Raw genomic sequence first — 22,477 nt, forward strand, 5'->3', positions numbered from 1 at the left:
CAATTGATTTTTTGTGATATCCATGCTTCGGCTGAGGCAACGGTGACCATGGTCTGCAATTTGGTAAGTGATTTTGGTTAAGTGCAGCAAAGAATTTAGGGTGCATTGCAGTGGGGGAGAGATGTTTGTTGGTACGCTTCGGAGGAGGGTTGGCTCAAAGTTAATTTTGATGGAGCGAGATTCAAAGAATTGCATATTGTGGGGGTTGGTGTGGTTATTCGAAATTCTATGGGTGATGTGATGGTTGCGATGTCAGAGCAACTTCTTTTCTGGGTGGATGCTAATTGTGCCGAAGCATTTGCAACAGCCAAGGCAATTCCATGTGAGGAGGCAGGGTAATATGTTGGCGCATGGACTTCCTAGGATGGCTCGAGGTTTGAACCACCAGAGAGTGTGGATGGAGGAGGTCCCGCTGGCCTTGATTGATGTTGCTTGCTAGTTTGCTTTTCTTTGTGTTTTGTTTTTTCTACCATCTAAAAAAAAAAAAAATTAGGTGTGGCCTTGATATTTCCTTCATTTGCCCATATCTCTTTAATCCATTTTAAGACTCTGTAGATTATAGATTTGAATAGGTTGGTGACTTGGCATGTAGCACACGTAAACACTTAGTCTGAATCCTTCCTACAAAATTTGGCCATCATTCAGTCATCATCCATATTTGATGAAAAAAACTGTTAGGAGAGAGTCCCAACCACCATTTAATCTGATAATTATTTCTTGGAGAACACGAATAAGACGACATACACATGAATAAAGTCACATGTTCGTATCCTCAAGTCTCTGTCCTCCGTTATCTTCTTCCCTAAGGAAAAAAAAAAAATAGTCTCCAAGTAAAAGCATAACTGACCATTCATCCCATTTTTCCTGTAAATATTTGAGCTCCCTGCATCGTCACTCCTCACAGAATATTCATTCACCAAGCAACATTCAGAGGTCTAGACAAACACTTGAACAACAATGATGTCTGGGTGTGGCGAACATCATCATCCATTTGGTCACGGTGTTCACAACTTAGTACACCACAGCCCTGGTGGACATAACGAACATGACAGCACTGCAACTTGTCACGGTGGAGGACATCATGGTCACGGCTGGGGACATAATGGTCATGGCTGGGAAAATCATATTCATCAACATGTTCACGGTGAACATCACAGACATGGTGGCCGCGATGGTTGTCACCATGGAGGATATCACAGTCATGGTGGGAGACATCATGGTCACAGTGGTGGCAGTCCTGGCAAAAGGCACCAATGCAATGGTGGACGTGGAGGTCACAGCAAGGGACATTATCATCATGTGGCCATTGTTGAGCACGTCAGTGCCTCTGAAATTGCAACAACTAGTGGATAGATAGATTCTTCCAGTTGAGAATTTTAGCAGTCCTCTGAATTGAAGAAGCAGCAGTGTGTTCATCTATTACTAGATATGGAGAGAGAGAGAGAGAGAGAGAGAGAGAGAGAGAGAGAGAGAGAGATAATTTCCTTTGGTGTATTCTGTGTATTGTGCTAAATATTGAACCAGCTTGAGTTGTTTCATTAAAGGTGGACTGCAGTAATATATATAATTTTGAGTGTAAATTTTCATGGAGTAATGCTTATACATATACAATTTTTCAATTCATACTTGCACGAACCATTATTGGATTAAATCAACAAATATTCATAGTTTAACATACTTAAAACGAGCCACTCAGTGCATGAGCTTGCCGCTAAAAACGGGGTCAGACCAAACCATCAAAACAATGAATCCCAGGCTTAAGGAGAAGAACAATTTTGATGTGATAATACCTAGTGCATGTTAAGAATGATGTTTGATCCTCCAATGAACTCCCCATTGATAAATATTTGTGGAAATGTGGGCCAGTTGCTGCAAGGATAGACCATGAGACTAGTTAAAACAAGTACAAGAAAACTACATATTTTACCAACAATTTTGGACCAAATTGGTTGCTAGGTCATGATCAGTACATGGCTTAAACAGCAATTCCATTTGCAATTGTATGTTTCTTGATATTAGTTTGTATCATTAAAGCATGACAACTTAGGTCATGTTTGATTCACAAGATTAATAGTGAAGTATTAATAATCCTATTAAATTAGTGTGGTATTCACTATCCAATTGGATTAATATCCATTGGATTAATAATCCCACCCCTACCCCATTACTAATAATCCTACAAATTTGTTGGATTAATTATCCATTGGATTAATAATCCTAAATCAAAATGTTAAAACAAACATAGGATAATTGGGCCCACGGATTAATAATCCCAATCCCATATTCTAATCCACTCAATCAAACATGCTCTTAGTGCACTTCTCACAAATTATCCCAAAAGCATGTGTAACTGATGAACAGGCAACATCGTGGATATTTGACATAAACCGCATCCTAAAAGATTCAATCAAGATTTGGCCATCTCTATGAAGTAACACATTAAGCTATCTTTTGAAAAAGATCTTTCATATACCTGAATCTCAATAGGCAACATGGACTAACTATTAAAAGTTGAAATCGCAAGAAATTTGATCAATTAAAACTTGTCTAAAGAAGTGTTCACGGGTTTCTGAACGTTTGTGGCTGTGGGCATGTATTCTCGGCCACTACTGGATATGGATCATTTGATTAAGTAATTTCTAAACCTACTTGAAATGAATGCTATTCAAATACCGCCTAATTCTTTGAATTGCTGCCACCATATGTTAAACAAAAATGGATGTACTCTGATTCCAATATCATGCTTCTTGAAACAAGTTTTCTGCCTCAATGTAATTTAAAAAGAAAAAACAAAAACAAAAGAAAAAAGATACACTGTTTCCAGTAAGAAATTTCAGTAACATCAGCTACTTCTAGTTCTATATCACAAGGACAATTGACAAAAATCAATCCATGTATTCACTGGTTCAGTCTCTTGGCATATCAAACACCACAAAAAAAATAAAAAATAAAATAAACAACACAGTTTGAATTAGCAAAACATGCTTGAATGTAAACAAAACATGTAAAACTAAAATCCCAACTTATTACAAACATTTCCCCTGGTGCCAACCCAAACATCCCAATTATAAACAATAATGTTGTGGGTGGTATTTGTTCAGGTGGCCTACAGATGGCCTTCAGGGAAGAACGCGGGTACTGAGATATCAAGGTAATCACCAGAGAGTGAGGAGGTGAGAGATCAAGAAGCCTTAGAAAACAGAGAGCGCAGTCGAGAGGTCTTGCTGTATACCAGAGATGGAGAAGATGGTTGATAATGGAGGATGCTTCAAAGTCCGCATAGAACCCTTTTACATAGGGTGGTCGAACCATGGAGGCCAGCTCACTCTTGGAGAGGCAGCTAACCCTCCTTGTTTTGACAAGAATGAGGTATCCCAACCACTTCTACTACCTAAAATTGTACCTTGGGATTTGTTATCATAAGAGTAACAATGGTAGGCATTGTAGGGGGCTTCAGTGTTGCATATGATACAATTTCCAAAATATCAAAACTTGATTAGAGCACCTCTCTCTCTCTCAGATTGATCAAGGTGCAGACACCATCAGGGCAGGGGGATGGAAAGGCACCAAAATGAATCCCTAACTCTAGCCTCTAACCCACATACCTAGAGTGATCCCCTAGACAAGGATTCCTAAGCCCAACACCCAACCTAGGTCATCATTGGATGATGGTATTGGAGATGCCTTGATCAGTAGGAGACAGCTTTACGGAGAAAGAGAAGATGAGACATAGTGGGGTCATGGTCTGGTGAAGGACCCCTCAGCCAAGCCAAATGAGATGCAGAGCCATGTTGCCCCTCAACACAATTGAGGGGCAGAGTTAGTCGAGCAGGGATGCCTTGGACCCTCAACACAATTGAGTGGTGCTCTGGCCACGCCTCGGGATGCCCTATGTTGGCTCATCTTGTGGTGCCATGGCTCAAAGTTAAGGCATTGAGCATGTTAGCTAGCCAAGCTAACATACTTGATGGTTTGTATGCCCCCGCTTAGGATAGACTCATCACAACCCCAACTAATATAACAAACAGCCACATTGCCATGTCATAGACCTACAAAAAGACATGCAATGACAAAACATATGTAATGCACATATATGACATACAATATAGAAATGTTTCATTGTAGCCAAATTCATCTCAATTTCAAACATGTTTATGCATGATAGCGTTAGAGAATAGAGGTCAGTTTAGTAATAGGAGCTCACCTCTAAAACCCGCTTTCCAGTAAGTAATAATCGACCATCTTGCACATCTGATTGCAGAGTTTTAACTAAATCTAGTGAACCTTCTCCCAGTTTTAGTCCCCCTACATTATGCAAATCCTCAATATAAATCCTGCATATATACACATATGCATAATAAAGTAATTTAAATTCAAATAAGGATAACGTAAGAAGAAAATGTAGAGAAGAAATTGCTTACAGACCTTCACATTTACCAGGGACCAAGTCAGAATTGGATAAATGGAAAACCTCCTGAGTACTCACCCTTCCCTAGCACAAAAGATGAAACATTTGCATTTTTTTGTCATTCCCAGTAACATAGTCGACTTGTATTTGCTCTTTTTGGTCACTCAGAAAATACAGTAGAATCAAAACAATCTTAAATTTTTTTAATCTGTTTTCCATTGTGAATAGATTAGTTCTCATATCACTGGAAACCAACTAGCAATCTCATATATTTTGGAATGGTAAAACAAAAATGGGTTGAAAATATTTACCTTGAGCAAAGTGCATCCACTCAAATGTACAGGCATCATTTGTATATGTCACAGATGATGAAACCTATTCCAAATAAAATTACCCCCCAAAACCCTAGATTAGATACATGCATATTATAAAGATGTATATATAAGAAAGAGGATTATGCAATGGAAATACCTCTGAGGGAAGAACTTCAAGGGAAGGGGGGGGAGAGGGGGAGGGAGGGGGGAGTTTTCAGAAGAATCAAGAAACCCGAACCCTAATTGGGTTTTATCAATCGATAAAGAAGAAGAAGAAGAGAACAAGAGAAAGGAGTCGAGTCCTTATACCTGATTGCTTTGCCGCCATGAAATCGAAGTCTTCAGCTGTGGAGTTTGGTTGCAGAGCTCCTAAACTTCTTGTGGTTGTTTTGTTGTTGAGCCTGTTAGGCCATTGTGTTCTTTGTTTAAGTTTTTAATTAATTTATTTTAGTTAGAAAGTTGGGTTTCTATTCTAACTAATCACATTTTCAAATATATTTTCCAACAAAATCTTTTTCTTTTTTATTTATTTATTCTAAGATTGGAGCTTTTTTAATAAATCCATTATCTAAGAGTCTTATTCTATAAGACCCATAATATTTTGTAATATTCCATTAGGTCCCATTTTATACTAAAAGACCAAAAAAACCCTCAAACAAACACGCGTCTATCCTTTCTTTGAATCAAATAACCGTCTCTCTCTTCCCCTTTCTTCTTGCAGGAAATCACGCATAGTATCTCCACCATTTCAAAAATCCAAAGCCGTATTCCATATCATTTCAACGTCCAGAAGACTCTCATCGTTCATCGTCGCATCGTCTCATCATCTTCTTCGTCATCCCTACGCCATCGATAGCTGAAATCATGGAATCACCATTGTTGAACATCCGTAAGGTCTATCTTCGTCAAAATCACCTTCGACGACAATTTGTGACAACGCAACCGTCGAAATGGGCAAAAAACGTAAGTAATCTAATCATTCTTGTATGTAAACTCTAAATCTCTTTTTCAACCAACAACATTGTGAATTTTCATAAATATCCCCTGTTTTTATTCACACAATATATAGGAGTCCATATTGTTCATGCCCTAATCTTTAATCTAAACCCCTCAATCGTAATCCCTAATTATATGGATTTTTTCACCCAAAAACATTACAGTTGTCATTATGTTGTGTTCACAACTGTGAACATTCAAATGGTTTGAAAGAATGTTGGGCAAACCAAATTGTTTCTGTTGTTGTTGTTGTTGTTGAAAGCTGTGAACATTCACATGGATTGAAAATGTTTGGACAATCAAATTATTTCACATATTATTGTTGTTGTTGTTAAAAGCTATGAATATTCACATGGATTGAAAATGTTTCGCCAATCATTATTTTGTAATATTGTAGTTATTTTTTTCCCCTTTTGTGAATGTTTGCCTTGTTGGTATTGTTGGTTGTTAATGGTGATACAATAACTTGAACCTTCAATTCTTGATTATTTTTCATGAAAGTGGCATGAAACACGGTCCATGCGAATATTGACACTATCCTTCCCCCCTCTATCAAATTGTTGTTATTAACCGTAGTAAACATTCATATTTAAAATTCCTTGTGTCAGATGTTGTTGTGATACATAATTATGTCGTGAACATTCATTACATGTGTAAATTAATTAGACACTTTGTGAACATTAACCATTGTGTTTAGAGGAAATATATCACTTTTATTATCCCATGTTTGAAATTGTATTTTAATTTTGAGATTGTATTATAAAATTGGCATTGCATGATTGTAGTAAGAATGTGCATTGTCATACAAATTAGTACTGTAAATGTTCATAACATCATTTTATATGTTTGTGTTAACATCCACATGTTCTTGAATGTTGTTCATGGTTGTATAAACATACATTCATTTTTACACACTCACACACTATGCACATTGTGTTTGTGCTGACACAGTCAACATTCACATCCATGTACGGATGTGGATATTCACATCCATGCACAAAACTGTGGAGATTCACACTCATGCACACAACTATGAACATTCATATCTATGACAATGCTGTGAATGTTCACATCTGTTTCACTATGCTAATCACATGAACCTTGTCTTAGTTTTTTTTTTAATGCACTATTTTGCAGATATTGCACAGAAGAAAACCTCAAAGAGAAAAAGAGATGAGTACCATGTCAAGGAAGAAAACCCACAAGCAAATACTAGCAGCAATGTTGGCATGCGGCGTGTCAACTACAGATCTAACATGACCGGACTGGTGAAATTAATGAAAAGCACCAAATTCACACAAGCACAGCTCAGCTGCCTGCGGCAAACACCTTTCTGGCATTTATTAGATGCATTGAGAAACGGTAAGATCGGCCTTGACAAATGCATGATGTACGATGATGTTGTTGTGCATGTCCTACAAATGTACAAAGCTTCAAAAGATGCCTTCTACATTGGGGAGAAGAAGATGAACATACACGACGACATTAAGCTAATTTTTGGTGTGGACTGTGGCACCAAGCCAATGGACATATCATATGGTGCGAAACCAAAGATTGGCATTATAAACAAAAGGTGCAAAAATGTCAGCCGGTTGACTTCAAAATGGATACACATCCTTTTGACCGAGGCATTGAAAGGCAAAAAGAAAGATGACAACGAAGAAGTCACCCGACTAGTCTGCATGTATGCTTGCCAAAAACTTTTTTTTCTCGACAAGCAGTGAGACAATAGGATGGGGCTACTACACACATATGGTCCCATTGGAAAACATGCAAGAATATGATTAGGCCAAGCAAATTAGAACAACGTGACATCCTCCATTTCTCAAAATGACAAAAAGCTGGCAAAAGTCACCGACTGTGTCATGTTATTAATGGTAAGTACCCTTGTTCTCAAATAATAACATTCACATGTCCTTGAGTGTTGTTCATCTATGCCAACTGTGAACATTCACATCTGTACCACTGATGTGAATGTCCATATGCATTTATGTTTTATAGATGTAAATGTTCACATTTGTACCACTGATGTGAATGTTCATATTCACTCATGATATACTGTTGTGAATGTTCACAACAGTGCCATTGTTGTGAATGTTCACATATGTTGACATTATTCTACAAAGGTTAAATAACATATGTCTTTGTTATTTTGTTGAAGTATTGGTTATGTGAGCACACAACCATCCTACAACCTCACAAGCCCAATGCCATTCCTCGCTGTGTCAAGTGGGATCTGACTGCTTTACAGAAGAAGATGAAATCCACATCTTTGGCTGATATTAGTTTTAATGAGGTATGACCTTCAACTGTTGATCAAAATATTCACATTCTGACACCACCTAAATATATACGTGAAGTAACATAACTTTTTCATTTCATGTTAATGTCGGCGAACTCTTTGCAACCCCAACAGAATTACAAAAGTTCAGGCGTACAACATTGAAGGTGGAGCCCGAAATTTATGAACCAACCACCACATCTCCTAACCTCTCTAACATCAAGGAAGAACAACACAGTGGTAGCAACTCTCCATTTTCTGGGGATGGAGTTGAGGTAAATGACAGTAATGAGGACATTCACATTCCCTTTAGCAGCCCACATGATGAGAGAGCTATTGTCATAGCAAACACAAGCCAACCCAACCTCATCGATATGCTTGTCAAAGAAAATTGGAAGGCTTGGGGCATCATAAGGTAGTGGGAAGCAACATACAAACACCTTCAATTCTCATGGGAGTTAAGGGCAAGAGTCATAGCTGATCTTGAAGATAAATTGTTCAACCAGTCAAGCCCACCCAACATGAATACTGAAATAAAAAAAAAATGCATGGAGTAGAAGGATAAAGAAATTAAGCGCTTAATGCAGCTGGTCATCAACTTAGAATGTGAGAAAACAGTTCTTTAGGACCTTTACGATGATCAGTTAGTCCACATTATCACACAGGCCGAGGTGCAGAAGCAACCCCCCGCTCCAATGCAACACAATCTCAACCCACCTTCTAGGGTGAAGTGCATCAAGGAGAAAGGTCGAGAAGAGCATCGCTTGTCTGACTTTTAGTACCCATACTTACCTGGCAAAAAAAAAGAGCATGATTGTGGTCCAAAACAGCCCCATACAATCGACATTGTTGAAGATGTGGACAAACACCCACCAGCGAAGCACTCAAAAAAATTATTGACCTTGACCAACAAGTTCAATGTTTGGAGCATGATGTCCAAACACGACAAGCAAAAGGTCCAAGCTTTACAAAAGAGTAGAAGCGATGAGTAAGTGACTGTACGAACACCTAATGTCAACATTCACATTCCATAATTGTGAATATTCACCACTGTGCTTATTTATTTGATTTGTTCAAAACTGTGCAATGTTAATATTCAGATTGGTTTGTTTAAAATGCAGAGGTTGCTTGTGTGGAAAGGAGACTCAAAGTCTACATACGTGTATTTTGATGATATTGTGAACCTTATCAAGGAGGAATCGATACACAACAATGTATGCCATTACGAAGATGATTCACTGTTCATGCATATACACAGAGACACATACCCACAGCCGCAGACATACATTGTTCACCCACCACAAATAATATAATACGACCCTATGTTTGTGCAGCTCATAGATGCATATGTCGAACTATTACATGAACAACAAGAGGTGGTCAACCCAACTTCAGATGAAGCGTTATTCATCTTCACGAGCATGTGTTTGGTAAAATCTAACACTCCATTTTTGCTAATGTGAATTTGAAACGTTACAATTCATTAATTATTTGTCCAATGTGTATAGAAAGTGATACGAGAGTACCGTCCTCGCAAAAAAAGTAAACTCATTGATGCACATGCGAAAAACTACCAAGGAAAGAGATACCTACTATTCTCATTACACCATAACTTCCGCTGGACGATAGTTGTGTATGATGCTAAAGAAAATTTGTTGAGGCATTATAACTCATTACGCCCAAGGACAGACATAAATGACCCGCATATCGACCAAGCACGGGAAGTTGTAAGTGGCTCTTATTGTACACAAATATGAATTATTGTCATATGTTAAATTCCAAAAATGAATGTACACACATATGTTCGTTGGTGTCTAATGTGAAATTCCCTACACAAAGGAAGTACATCGAGAACGTTGTGCACGTTATTGGCGAGTCATCACCGCTATGGACTAAGTTAGTAGGCCAATATCCGTCACAACCAATCATATCAGTTGATATCTGTCCTCAGCAGGGCGATGACTCGTAAACCTCACTACATTTTTTACAAATCCTCCATAACCATTATGCAAACATACATGTCAAGTGCTAATCATAACTATTTTGCATTTACAGGGTGGACTGCGGACCTACAGTATGTTACATCATGCGGGTGCATATATACCATGAAGAAATTGCTGGCAGCCTCACTAGTTCTGAATAGTATGGACTACGAGAGTTATTAGTACACAGTTTTTTAAATCATAAGAAAACAGAGCGTCATTAAAACCTATAGGTGGGGGGTGTCCACCTACAAACTAACCAACACTAGATGTAAATGTTAATATCAACTGCTTTGACATTTTAACACAATAATTGATTGTAAATCAGTGATACGACATCTATTAATGGAAAAAAAGCCACCTGTGAATTTTGATCTACCTTTGGTGTTGTTATGTTAATTTATGCGATTGTTTGAACCCGATTGTTCTATAATACACATATTTTGTGCAGGAATGTTCACATTGTCTACATGACATCATTATGGATAACATACACAGGTGTGAATATTCACATTTGTTCTTATTCGTAACAGTTGTGAATGTTATTCATCTCTGCCAAATGTGAACATTCACATCTGTACCACTGATGTGAATGTGAATGTTCATATGCACTTATGTTTTATAGATGTGAATGTTCACAGTTGTACCACTGATGTGAATGTTCATATTCACTTATGATATACTGCTGTGTTGTTATGTCAATTTATGCGATTGTTTGAACCCGATTGTTCTACAATATACATATTTTGTGCAGGAATGTTCACATTGTCTACATGACATCATTACAGATAACATACACATGTGTGAATGTTTACATTTGTTCTTATTCATAACAGTTGTGAATGTTCACACCATGTCAATCTGTATGCATGTGAAAGTTCACATCACAGTTTATATTCATGTCAACATTGACAACAATAATTTAAAAAAGTTAAACCCATGTGCGAGTATTCACATAATATGATTCTTTTACGCAAGTGTGAATGTTCACATCATGTATTCATCATTAAAACATTAACAAAATAATAGTTTGGTACCCAAAAAAAAAAAAGAAAAAAAGAAAAAACACAAATCAAATACTAAGTTTGACAAATCATTATTATGTTTGCCGATACAACGTAATCTTATTGCAACATAATGTTTGCCAACACAACACAATCTTATTTCAAAAATCAATATAAGAATCTCATGTAAAACACAATGTTGAAATGAAAAATGTACACCCTATATCGGCTCCTTGCATGATTTCCGATTATGGCTTCCTAACTTATCACATCTCTCGCACCTTATTTGCTTTAGTTTCTCACCCCCTGATGGGATTCTATTCTTTTTCGGCCTTCGGGTGGTCTTTTCACAGTTGATGGGTATATAGTGAAGTCCGTGGGATCAAAAGGCAGCTTTTTCATTGATGGTATAGGAAATATGACACCCGAATAGGTTGCACGATATGTCTCTATATGAAAGTAATGTTCCACACAATCATTGAGATTGTAGTGGCTCTTCTGAATAGAAATAACAGCATGGTCACATGGGAATCCGTTGATTTGCCATTTGAAGCAAGAACACGTACGCCTTGCAATATCAACTGTAACAGATGGTATCGAATGAACTTCAAGCACATCCTCATTGGCTTTGCTAACTTGCCAAGACTTGCTATTGTTGAACGAATCAAGAAGCATTATTTCGAATGTAGGACAAATAAGCTCATTCCACTTGTTTGCTTGGTCACGCCGTTTAGACATTTGCTGCATCAACTGAGTACGAATTGTGTCCACTATTTGAGTGATAGAAAGATTGTGTCTTTCTTTAATCCAATTATTAAATGACTCTGCCGCATTGGATATCATCTCTCCATAACACATGCCCCTGCACAACATCACAAACATTGTACAATATTGAATTTAATTTCTTCGAAACTGAATATGAAATTTCACATTGCCACAAAACATAACTGAAAATTCACATCGCTACCATTCTAAACTTAACAAATGGAATACATTAGAAAACTACTATTACTTGAAGTATGAATTCGCCCAGTGCTCAGGTGCCAAGTCCTTGAAAAAATTATGTGCTCGTTGCTTACCCTCTTCTTTTAATTTCTCAAGCTTTTCATGGAACCCTACCACAGTTGGCTCGTAAGCATAGTCACCCATATAGCATTCTGGTATTCCCTTTACTGTTCAGTTGCATTTCGGACTCAGTTCCATGGAGTTGGTAGTTGTGTCTACCTTGTTGTCGTCCTTTAATTCCATTTGATTGAGTTTTAGGATGTGTTGGGCATGTTTCGAGCAGGTGGGTCGAGCCTTGGTCTAATTTCTTGTTGCCAGGTTTTTGGTCATTCCGCTCGAGCGGGTCGTCTATCGCTCAAGCGGAGATTGCACACTCCCAGTACTTTCGTGCTCTGCAAAACTTCTGCAGGCGTGATTTCTACGCTCGAACGGATTTCCTGCGCTCGAGTGGGTCATGCTCGAGCGGGTTTGTTGGCGCTCGAGCGGGTAGTACTTTTTTGGTGTAAGTTCTAGAAGGGAAAAATCTATGCTCGAGCGGACTGGTTTTCACGCTCGAGTGTCTTGGAGCTCGAGCGGGACTTCTTGCGCTCGAGCGAACTCAGTATTTTGTTCTTGACGCTTGAGCGTTGTGTTTTCCGCTTGAGCGGACCTGTCGTATATCAGAAGGCAGTTGGGCATTTTCAAGTCACTTTTTACATCCTCACTCTCTCTCTTACTTTTCAAAAACGCCATTTGAGAGCTTCTCTCTCTAAAACCTCCACTTCTCTCTAAGTATTGACCTATTAGGAGTTGTTTCCTCTCCTTTGGCCTTTACAAAAAGGTTGTTGATCGTCGAGGGCTATCTTTTGATCCGAGAAATTTGTGATTTGGAGCATTTTCATGTTCGTCATCTCCTTCGTTGGGTTTCATCTTTTGAGGTAGTGATTCCTACTCACTCTTATGGGTTTTGACCTAGATTTTTGGGCACTTTGTTAAATGGTTTGATTTTGAGATCTAGGGTTTCAAAATGTATAAAAGGGGGTTTGTTATTTTGATTCTAAAATGTGTATTTTGGGTTTCAAAATAATGATATTGTTGTTGGTTGTTGATATTTGGACTCTTGGTTCTATATTGGGAAATGGGGTAGAAAACCCTAATCTGTTGTATAAATTAATTTGTATAATTAATTTGGAAAAATTGTTGTTATTTGGAATTGAGTTGGAAATAATGAAATTGGCTCATTATATTGTAGAATGGTAGAGTTGGATTTATTAAGCACTCACTCTTGAAAACATTGATATTTTATCTGTTGGAGCTTTTATTATCTGTTTAGAAATAATTACTTTGGGCTACCGGTGGAGGGTAGTTTTGATTGTTGTAGACAATGCATGATGATTAGGAAAACTAAAACTAATCAAGTGGATGTGTCATAGAGTATGACGGCTGATAGAATACATTAACGTTATGTATTGATTGATTGTGTGTATGACCTATGTGTATATACGTTGTGTGTATGGGAGGAGATAGGGGATGTAATCCACGGTTTAGGGGAAGATAGGGGATGGACCTCTAAACCGGATGTTGTTTGGGAGGAGATAGGGGATAGACTCCACTGATACAGCTCATATGCTTGTCAGTTAGTGTGTTGATACAGCTCATATGCTTATCCGTGGAAGTGTTGATATAGCTCATATGCTTATCTATGGAAGTGTTGATATAGCTCATATGCATATTTGTGGAGGTGTTGATACAACTTGTATGCTTATCTATTGCGAAATGGGAAACGTTTAATATGAATTATTATTTTGTTTAGAGTGTGTGGCCAGGTTTTGAGCCATGGGTATGAATTTGGAAATTGGATAAGAAATGGAAAATGAAATGAAACATAGACATAGTGGTCATGTAATGGAAATGGTTTTATGAATTGATTTATGGGAGTTAAACATTTGTCAATTGCTAATGTCTTAGTTACTGCTCATATCGTGTTTAGCATATCTCTACTAGGCGTTGGCTCACCCTATATGGGACATTATTTTTCAAGTACAAGTAGCATGCCACCTCTAAGAACATAGCTTGGATTGTTATGGGAGTTGAAAATTCTTTTTGATTAATTTTGTTTGTGTTACATTTATATCAAGCCAAGGGCTTATTTTGTATAGAGTTAGTACTCTTCTTTTGTGTAACCAAGTGTTGACTTGGAGAGCTGTAAGCCCGTAGGGCACTTGCCTTTTGTTGTTAACATGTAATACTGTTGTAAGAACTACTTTGATGAATGGAAAGGCGTTGATTTTCTTATATTACTGCATGTCTGAATGATGGGTATTATGTATATTTTTTAGGGCGTTACAATTTGGTATCAGAGCGCACCGGGTTCAAATACTTTGGATACGTGGGAAGTGATTAGTATCACAATGGGTTTGTCTCACTTGATAGAGACTTAGATGTAGTGTCATATGCTATGTGTTTAATTGATAACATGCTTATGTGACTATATGGGTATGGAATGTAGTTTCTAGGATGTTGATTGAATCCTTGGGTTTCTGGGAGTCTTGTTGGAAAGGCACTTGATCAATGCTGTTTCTAACCGGAACTCTAGTAACGCCTTAGGACTGTCATTATCTGGAAATGAAATTCGTAATTGCTTACGTGATTAGGTGCTTACGTGGAGTGAATTACAGTTGTCCATGCATTAGGACGTGAGCGTTATAGCTTCGGCACATTTGTGAATGTGCTAATAGTCTTGGTTACCTTTATTAGGATGTCAGGACGAAGACATGGTAAGCGTGGCAGGCGTGGTAAGCAGGAGATGCCTTTACCGGATGATATTCCAGCACAGCAGGAGGGAGTTGGTCAGGCCCATGTGGCCGAGCCAGCGAGTCAGCAGGCTATGAGTGCCTTGGCCCGAGAAATAACAGGAGCTTTGGGTATTCTCGGAGCTGGGAATCAGGAGCAGGCCCACGCAGCTGAGGCAGGGCCTTCCTTCTTGAAAAGGGAATTCTTCCGGTCCAATTCGGACGAGTTTGTTGGGGATCCGAAGGAGCCACTTAAGGCTGACGAGTGGTTGGAACAGATGGAGAAGACGTTCGAGATGCTTGGCATCGAGGACGGGGCTTTAAAGGTGACCTTGGCATCCTTCCAACTGAAAGGAGATGCAGGTCAGTGGTGGAAGTACGAGAAAGGCAGTGTTGGTGGTGCATGGGAGGCCTTTGTGAATGCTTTCCAGAAGAGGTTCTTATCTTTAGCTGCTAGGGAGAAGCTGAGGGAGCAGTTTTGCCAACTTAAACAGCAGGGTTTGTTAGTGGCCGAGTTTGAGGCTACTTTTACTAGCTTGTCCAGGTTCGCACCTGAACTTGTGGTGTTCGAGGAACGCCGTTGCTTAGAGTTTGAGCGGAAGTTGAGGCGTGGACTCAAGTTGAGTGTTGGAGAGTCCTTTATTCGGGAGTATAGATGTCTAGTGGATGCTGCAGCTCATATGGAGATTATGATGTAGGAGGAGGATGAGGAGAAGCATAGAGGTTCCAAGAGGAGCCAAGATGGCCAGGGTGATGGCAGGAGACAGAGGGGTTTCAACCCTCAGCAGTCTCAGGGTGGTTTGGCTAGATCGACCTTTCCAGTGCCAGTGCAGGCTCCGGGAGAGGTAATCAGGGAGGTTTGACTTGTTTCACTTGTGGCCAGCTGGGTCACAAGTCTTCAGTTTGCCCACAAAAGGGAGGGGGTCTGCGAGCTGCCTCTTCTTCAGCTAGACGTCAGGGCCATAGTCAGGGCAGAGGCCAGCCTTTGTCTTGCTATCAGTGTGGTCAGCCCGGGCACCTGAAGAGGTTTTGCCCACAGTTGAGTGCCACTTCGGGGGCGTCTAGTTCTAGGCAGACGCAGGGTTATCAGTCAACTCAGTCTGTGCAGGCCTCGAGGGCCAATCTGGGAGCTTCGTCATCCCAGTCTGTGCAGCAGTCTTTTGCTCCTAGAGGTGAGCAGGTGGATCAGGGGCCTACAGGGCGCGTATATGCTGTTACCGCGCAGGACCTAGTACCGGCTCCATCAGTTGTGAGAGGTACCTTTCTGTTTTGCAACTCAGTTGCTAGTGTGTTGATTGATACGGGTGCATCTCATTCTTTTGTATCTGCTGCATTCGCATCTGTGTTGGAGTTGGAGTTGGCACTATTAGCATCTCCTATATGTGTTGTATCACCTGTTGGAGGTGAATTGATTTTAAAACACGGATATAGAGGTTGTGATATAAAGGTTGCCGACCATAGGCTTCCTTTTCCTTTTGTTGTCATGCCCATGAAAGGTTTTGATGTTATTTTGGGTATGGACTGGCTATCGTCATACCGGACTGTTATTGATTGTTACCGCCAGAGGGTCACAGTATGTACCTTGAGCGGGGAGTGTTTCCATTTCTTGGGGGATCGGGTTGGTAGTGTGTTGCCAACGGTGCATAATCCGCGAGGATGGAGTGAGCTTAGTGGTCTTCTTGCTAGCCTTTTGAGTAGTGAGTGTGACGAGACCCAGATTGTGTTGCCGAGGGTGGTTTGTGAGTATTCGGATGTCTTTCCCGAGGATCTTGTTAGTTTGCCACCTCACCGAGAGATAGAGTTCTCTATTGATTTAGTGCCCGGCACGGTGCCGATTTCTATGGCACCTTACCGTTTTGCCCCAGCCGAGTTAAGTGAGTTGAAGATTCAGCTCCAGGAATTGTTAGATAAGGGCTTCATCCGCCCTAGTGTTTCACCGTGGGGAGCACCGGCTGTAACAACCCTCATTTTGACTTAGTCATACTAGTATACATTTGTGGATGATCTTGTTTTAATATGAACATTTACAAATCTTGTCTTGTTTTGCTTGAATGATTGCTTGCATACTTTGTTCTTGCCTGGTGTGTTGCCGAGGTCGTCTTAAGCTTGTCACCTTTGAAACCTTTATCACTTAGAACTATCTTGGAACCCCTTTGATCGACCCCCATCATCACCTTGGCATGTTGGCCGAGATGTGCATCATCTGGGCCGAGGTGCGCGTAGCCTAGGCCTAGATGTTAATATCTAGGCGTTCTAGATCCTTGATCCTTGCGTGAGTGATTTTGCTCCTGGAATGGTATGACCTAGACCGAAGTGTGGCACATCTAGGCCAAGGTGTGGCACAGTTTAGTCAAGTGTTGTCCTTCCAAGCCGATGTCCTTGCCTTTTTGATTTTCGGAGTCTTGTTGTTAGCCGATGTCTTTACTTGCCGGTGTGTTCGTGCCGCCCAGCTTGTTGAGTGCGCTTTGTCTTAGTCTTGTCTTGTCAAGTCAGTCACCTTTTCGAGTTGAGCGAATCAGCCGATGCCACGTGTCCCGACAGAGGGTTTAAGTCAGTGTTTGTCGTGAGAAGCAGATCATTTGTATCAATCTTGCCTTTTTAAAGAGAGAAGCTCTAGTGAGAAGGAGGGAGAGTTTGAGCTTGAGAGGGTGACTTCCAAGCTTGCTTGTTAGAGCTTGAGCCGTTAGATTCGAGTTTTGAGGTTAGAATCTTAACCTATTCTTGTTGTTCTTATTCATCATCTAGCTGCATTGCACGATCAAACCTGTTCCGCACACCATTCATCGATTTAAAGTTGGTTTTAGAAAGAGAAAAACGGTTTTCATGTATTTTTGAGGAAAAGCCTCGTTTGATCCGAAAGTTTGCATTAAAGCTCATGTTTTTGTGTTTGTTTTGCTAAGATCCTTGAGTGTGGGTACCCAGGTCCATGTTTTCGAATTCATAGCATGAAGTCTTAGCTGTTGTAATAGCAAGTTTCGATCTTTGCATTCATCTTCCCCATGTTCATGTTCTTCAAGTTTTTCATGCTCATGTTCTTCATGTTATCAAGAGGGAAACACAGATTTTTCCCGACTTCACTTTTGAATGTGGCCATCGAGGCTACACCTCGGCAAGGAGGTGTGGGACCTCGGCCTAGACCTGGTAGTTGCCCAGCGTGTTGTTCCAGGGATAAGAAACTGTGTTTCAATTTGATTGACTTAGTTTTGAAGAATGCCGAGGTCATTTGCATGTAAGCTAGACTTGTTGTGAGTAGTGCATTCAATAGACTTTGCCATGTGTTGTAGGACTTGGACTGGCCTTGACCCCGACGTTTGAAGAAGTAGGTGAGTGGTATTTCTGATAAAGTTATGTTATCAATGTTTTGAAGGACTTTGCTTTGCTTGTCTTGAAAGATATTTGTTAAGCATGAATGATTGTCCTTAGTTTCGTATCTCGTATCATATTTGTTTGAATGACCTTCTCGGAAAGTCCCTTGTGCTGGAGGACTCTAAACTTTCGCAGCATATCTCGTTTGAAAGTCCCTTGTGCTGGAGGACTCTAAACTTTCGCAGCACATCTTGTTTTGAAAGTCCCTTGTGCTGGAGGACTCTAAACTTTCGCAGCACCCTTGATTTGTACTCTAGTGTTAGAGGGCTACGGGCCTTTGTAACATAGGTCCCTCGTGCTGGAGGACTCTAAACTTTCGCAGCACATCTTGTCTTGAAAGTCCCTTGTGCTAGAGGACTCCAAACTTTTGTAGCACCCTCGTTGAGATGCCTATCTTGCTTTGTCTTGCTTTGCCACGGACGGTTTACCGCGTGGATATGTTTGCCGGAATGTTATTGTTTGTAATATGTGATGCTAGTAAGTATCCCTTGAAACTTTGAATATTTGTTAGATGGACGAGGTCCATTTCTTGTTATATATAGAGTTTGTCTTGTATTATTTTGAAAGGATTTCGGCTATTATTCATGCAAACCCCTTTATTATTTATACCATCCACTGAGTATCCAAGCTCACCCTCTCTATATATATGTAGGTGATGAACAAGAAGGCGGTGACGCCTAGATGTGATTTCTGGAGCTTGTTTTGGGTTTTGATTATGTCGGCTTAACCTGCATTTATGTCGGCAGTCTTGAAAATCATGCTTCTCGACTTATAATATTTGTACTTCGAACACGACGGCTGAGAAGCCTTTTGATCAAGATGTATGTTTTTGTATGATTGTTATGTCGGCAAAGAAGATGTCGGCAACCTGGCAGACTGTGTTCTTAGACCTGTAATTCGTACAATTTGTTTACGTCGGCTTGTGGAGCCCTTTGCTAATACGAAAAAAGTAACTTGCATTTTGCTTTGTTTGTAATTAAGTTATAACCCATATGTAAATGGTTGCTATCTCATTTGACTTAAGCACAGCTCTTATGGACCACTTGTATTTTAAATTTTGCTTCCGCACTTGTGAGCCCCATATGTTTATACTCTGAATGTGTGTGTGAATCTTGTAAGTTGGCCTTCGGTAATCTCGGATTACTGGCCATCACGGCACCAAACTACTAGGGGCTGTTTGGGGTCGTGACACCGGCCCTCTTTGCTAAGAAGAAAGATGGTGCCTTGAGATTGTATATCGATTACCGGAAGTTGAATCGGGCTACGGTCAAGAATAAGTACCCTATGCCCCGTATAGATGATTTGTTTGACCAGTTGAAGGGTTCCCGTTGTTTTTCTACGATAGACTTGAGATCGGGTTACCACCAGTTGAGGGTCAGAGAGGAGGATATTCCACAGACGGCATTCCGTACGCGGTATGGCCATTATGAGTTTCTGGTGATGCCATTTGGGCTTACCAATGCACCGGTAGTCTTCATGGACTTGATGAACTGGATCTTCTAGAAATTCTTAGATTGTTTTGTAGTCGTTTTCGTGGACGACATTCTGATTTATTCGCCTTCTGAGAAGGAGCACGAGGAACACTTGAGAGTGGTGCTTGAGCTGCTTAGAGCCCATAGGCTGTATGCCAAATTTGGGAAATGTGAGTTCTGGCTAGGAGAGGTCAAGTTCTTAGGCCATGTGGTATCCGGGGAAGGAGTGTCTGTTGATACGTCCAAGGTTGAGGCAGTGCAAGATTGGGCACAGCCTAAGAGTGTCTTTGAGATCCGCAGTTTTCTGGGATTAGCTGGGTATTACTGCCAGTTTGTGAGAGATTTCTCCAGGCTAGCTTCACCATTGACTAGATTGACGCGGAAAGGGGTCAAATTTGTGTGGTGTGAGACTTGCGAAAAGTCATTCCAAGAGTTGAAAGTTAGATTGACCACTGCTCTAGTTTTGATTATTCCGGAGAGAGGGTTGGGTTATGCGGTTTATTGCGATGCCTTATGAGAGGGTTTAGGTTGTGTGTTGATGCAAGAGGGGAAAGTGGTAGCTTATGGCTCACGTCAGTTGAAAATACACAAGAAGAATTACCCTACGCATGATCTTGAGTTAGCAGCCGTGATTTTTGCCTTAAAAATTTGGAGGCACTACCTTTATGGCGAGAGGTTCGAGGTGTTCTCGGACCATAAGAGTTTGAAGTATCTTTTTACACAGAGAGACTTGAATTTGTGGCAGAGAAGGTGGATGGAATTCATCGAGGATTTTGATTTTGAGTTGCACTATCACCCGGAAAAGGCCAATGTTGTGGCTAATGCCCTTAGTAGGAAATCCATTAGTGATGTAGCTTGTATAGCCATCCGGGAATGGGAGATGTTGGGTGCACTTGGCGAGTTTGATTTGCTCTTGAGCAAATCTGTTGAGGCTGCGGCCTTGTTTTCTGTTGTTGCGCAGCCTACACTTGTGACTCGAGTGTTAGAGGCACAGAGAGGGGACCTTGAGGTAGAATCCCTCCGAGAGAAGATCTCGAGTGGGAAGGTTGAGAAGGGTTTGACGGTGTATCCCGACCTGAGTGTGAGATACCGAGACCGTTTATTTGTGCCGGAGTCTTGCCGAGAGGAAGTGCTCCGAGAGTTTCACCATTTACGTCTTGCGGTGCATCCGGGAGGCACTAAGATGTAACGAGATTTGGGTTGCCAGTTCTGGTGGCGGGAAATGAAGAGAGATGTGGCAGTCTTCGTGTCTAAGTGCCTTACTTGTCAGCAAGTGAAGGCCGAACATCAAAGACTAGCGGGTTTGTTGCAACCCTTGCCTATTGCCGAGTGGAAGTGGGAGCATGTCACTATGGACTTCGTTATAGGTCTTCCGAAGACTCAGCGGGGTAGTGATGCTATTTGGGTGGTTGTAGACCAGTTGACTAAGTCAGCGCACTTCATTCCTATGCGCGTGAGAGATTCGGTAGATCATCTTGCCGACTTGTATATTCGGAACATAGTGAGGTTGCACGGGGTCCTAGTGACGATCATCTCAGATAAAGACCCTCATTTTACTGCTAGGTTGTGGCAGAGTTTGCAGAGTGCCTTGGGCACTAAGTTGACCTTTAGTACGGCTTATCATCCTCAGACTGACGGGCAGTTCGAGCGTACTATTCAGATCCTTGAGGATATGCTTTGAGGTTGTGTCATTGACTTTAGTAGGACGTATAAGAGGCACTTGCCCTTGGTGGAGTTTGCCTACAACAACAGTTTCCAGTCTAGTATCGGTATGGCACCGTATGAGGCCTTGTATGGCCGACTGTGTAGGTCTCCAGTTTGTTGGGCCGAGGTAGGTGATGCACCTTTGTTGGGTCCGGAGTTGGTTAGGGAGACGACGGAGAAAGTTGAGCTTATCCGTAGGAGGCTTGTTATAGCCCAGAGTCGCCAAAAGAGTTATGCCGACCGTAGGAGGAGGCCTTTGGCGTTTGATGTTGGTGATCATGTTTTCTTGAAAATATCACCTAGGCGAGGTTTGATGAGGTTTGGGAAGAGTGGGAAGTTATCCCCTCGGTTTATCGGTCCCTTTGAGATGCTTGAAAAGATTGGGGAGGTTGCTTATCGTTTGGCTTTTCCACCGCAGTTGTCCGGGGTGCATGACGTGTTTCATGTGAGTATGCTTCGGAAGTATGAGCCGGATCCGTCCCATGTGTTAGATTGGACCGACTTAGAGGTAGATGAGGATGCCTCGTATGAAGAGAGACCGGTTCGGGTCTTGGATAAACGGGATCAAGTCTTGCGAGGCAAGACCATTCCCTTGGTAAAAGTTTTGTGGAAGCATCATGGAGTGGAGGAAGCCACTTGGGAACGTGAGTTGGAAGTCTGTGAAAAATATCCGGATATGTTTGTTGATGTGTAATCATGTAATGAAATTTTGTAATAATATTGAACTTTAAGAACATTATATATGTCTTAAGTTGTAAAACATTGTAAATGTTTTGGTAAGTGGAAGCGGTGTTAACGTTGTGCATGTTGAGTGTATTGTGAAAATGCAAGCATGATATTAATGTTGCATGTGTTAAGGAATTGTGGAAAATAAGTTGAAATGGGGAAATTTCAAAGGAATGCAAGTTGATAATGCAGGTTGTTGTGTATAATGTGAAATGCCTCTTGAAAAGAGATGGGATTGACCGGTAACGGGTCGGATTGTTTAACATTATGTTGTAATATTGTTGGGAATGGAGAAAACTTGTTTTTGAAAAATTTGTATTTAATTTCGGGGACGAAATTCTTTAAGGGGGGCAGGTTATAGCGATTCCGGTATTCCCTTTACTGTTCAGTTACATTTCGGACTCGGTTCCATGGAGTTGGTAGTTGTGTTTACCTTGTTGTCGTCCTT

The 22,477-nt window shown here is 40.7% G+C and overlaps 2 protein-coding genes across 4 annotated transcripts; both read right to left on the reverse strand.

Moving 5' to 3' along the window:
• Positions 1–1,530: 1,530 nt before the first annotated feature.
• LOC114269779 (uncharacterized) lies at positions 1,531–5,160 on the reverse strand. 3 transcript variants are annotated; one of them, XR_014331313.1, is made up of 5 exons: positions 5,032–5,160; positions 4,720–4,783; positions 4,426–4,492; positions 4,205–4,334; positions 1,531–1,869 (listed from the first exon to the last, which is right to left on the reverse strand). XR_014331313.1 is itself a non-coding variant. In XM_082872742.1 (5 exons), the coding sequence occupies exons 2-5, from the start codon at positions 4,756–4,758 to the stop codon at positions 1,801–1,803; spliced, it is 276 nt and encodes a 91-aa protein (XP_082728868.1). In that variant the 5' UTR covers positions 4,759–4,783; positions 5,032–5,160; the 3' UTR covers positions 1,531–1,800. The 3 variants fall into 3 exon arrangements, 2 of the variants coding, with proteins under 2 accessions (XP_082728868.1, XP_082728869.1); XM_082872742.1 differs by having other exon boundaries at positions 4,205–4,305; XM_082872743.1 differs by lacking the exon at positions 1,531–1,869 and adding an exon at positions 2,493–4,049 and having other exon boundaries at positions 4,205–4,305.
• A 6,116-nt stretch (positions 5,161–11,276) lies between these two features.
• On the reverse strand, positions 11,277–12,134 carry LOC114310119 (uncharacterized). The gene is made up of 2 exons (XM_028256024.2): positions 11,998–12,134; positions 11,277–11,847 (listed from the first exon to the last, which is right to left on the reverse strand). The coding sequence occupies exons 1-2, from the start codon at positions 12,132–12,134 to the stop codon at positions 11,277–11,279; spliced, it is 708 nt and encodes a 235-aa protein (XP_028111825.2).
• Positions 12,135–22,477: the final 10,343 nt, after the last annotated feature.

The sequence above is a fragment of the Camellia sinensis genome, chromosome 6, assembly GCF_055761805.1.
Source record: "Camellia sinensis isolate YWXY chromosome 6, ASM5576180v1, whole genome shotgun sequence".
In the NCBI taxonomy this organism is placed as follows: Eukaryota; Viridiplantae; Streptophyta; class Magnoliopsida; order Ericales; family Theaceae; genus Camellia; species Camellia sinensis.

Coding starts and splice junctions, on each gene's coding strand:
- LOC114269779 (XM_082872742.1), bottom strand. CDS start 4,758: ATGATGCCTGTACATTTGAGTGGATGCACTTTGCTCAAG. Junction 4,306..4,425: donor GGTCCCTGGTAAATGTGAAG/GTCTGTAAGCAA, acceptor TGCATAATGTAG/GGGGACTAAAACTGGGAGAA. Junction 1,870..4,204: donor CTGGAAAGCGGGTTTTAGAG/GTGAGCTCCTAT, acceptor CTATCCTTGCAG/CAACTGGCCCACATTTCCAC.
- LOC114310119 (XM_028256024.2), bottom strand. CDS start 12,134: ATGGGTGACTATGCTTACGAGCCAACTGTGGTAGGGTTCCATGAAAAG. Junction 11,848..11,997: donor TGGGCGAATTCATACTTCAA/GTAATAGTAGTT, acceptor GATGTTGTGCAG/GGGCATGTGTTATGGAGAGA.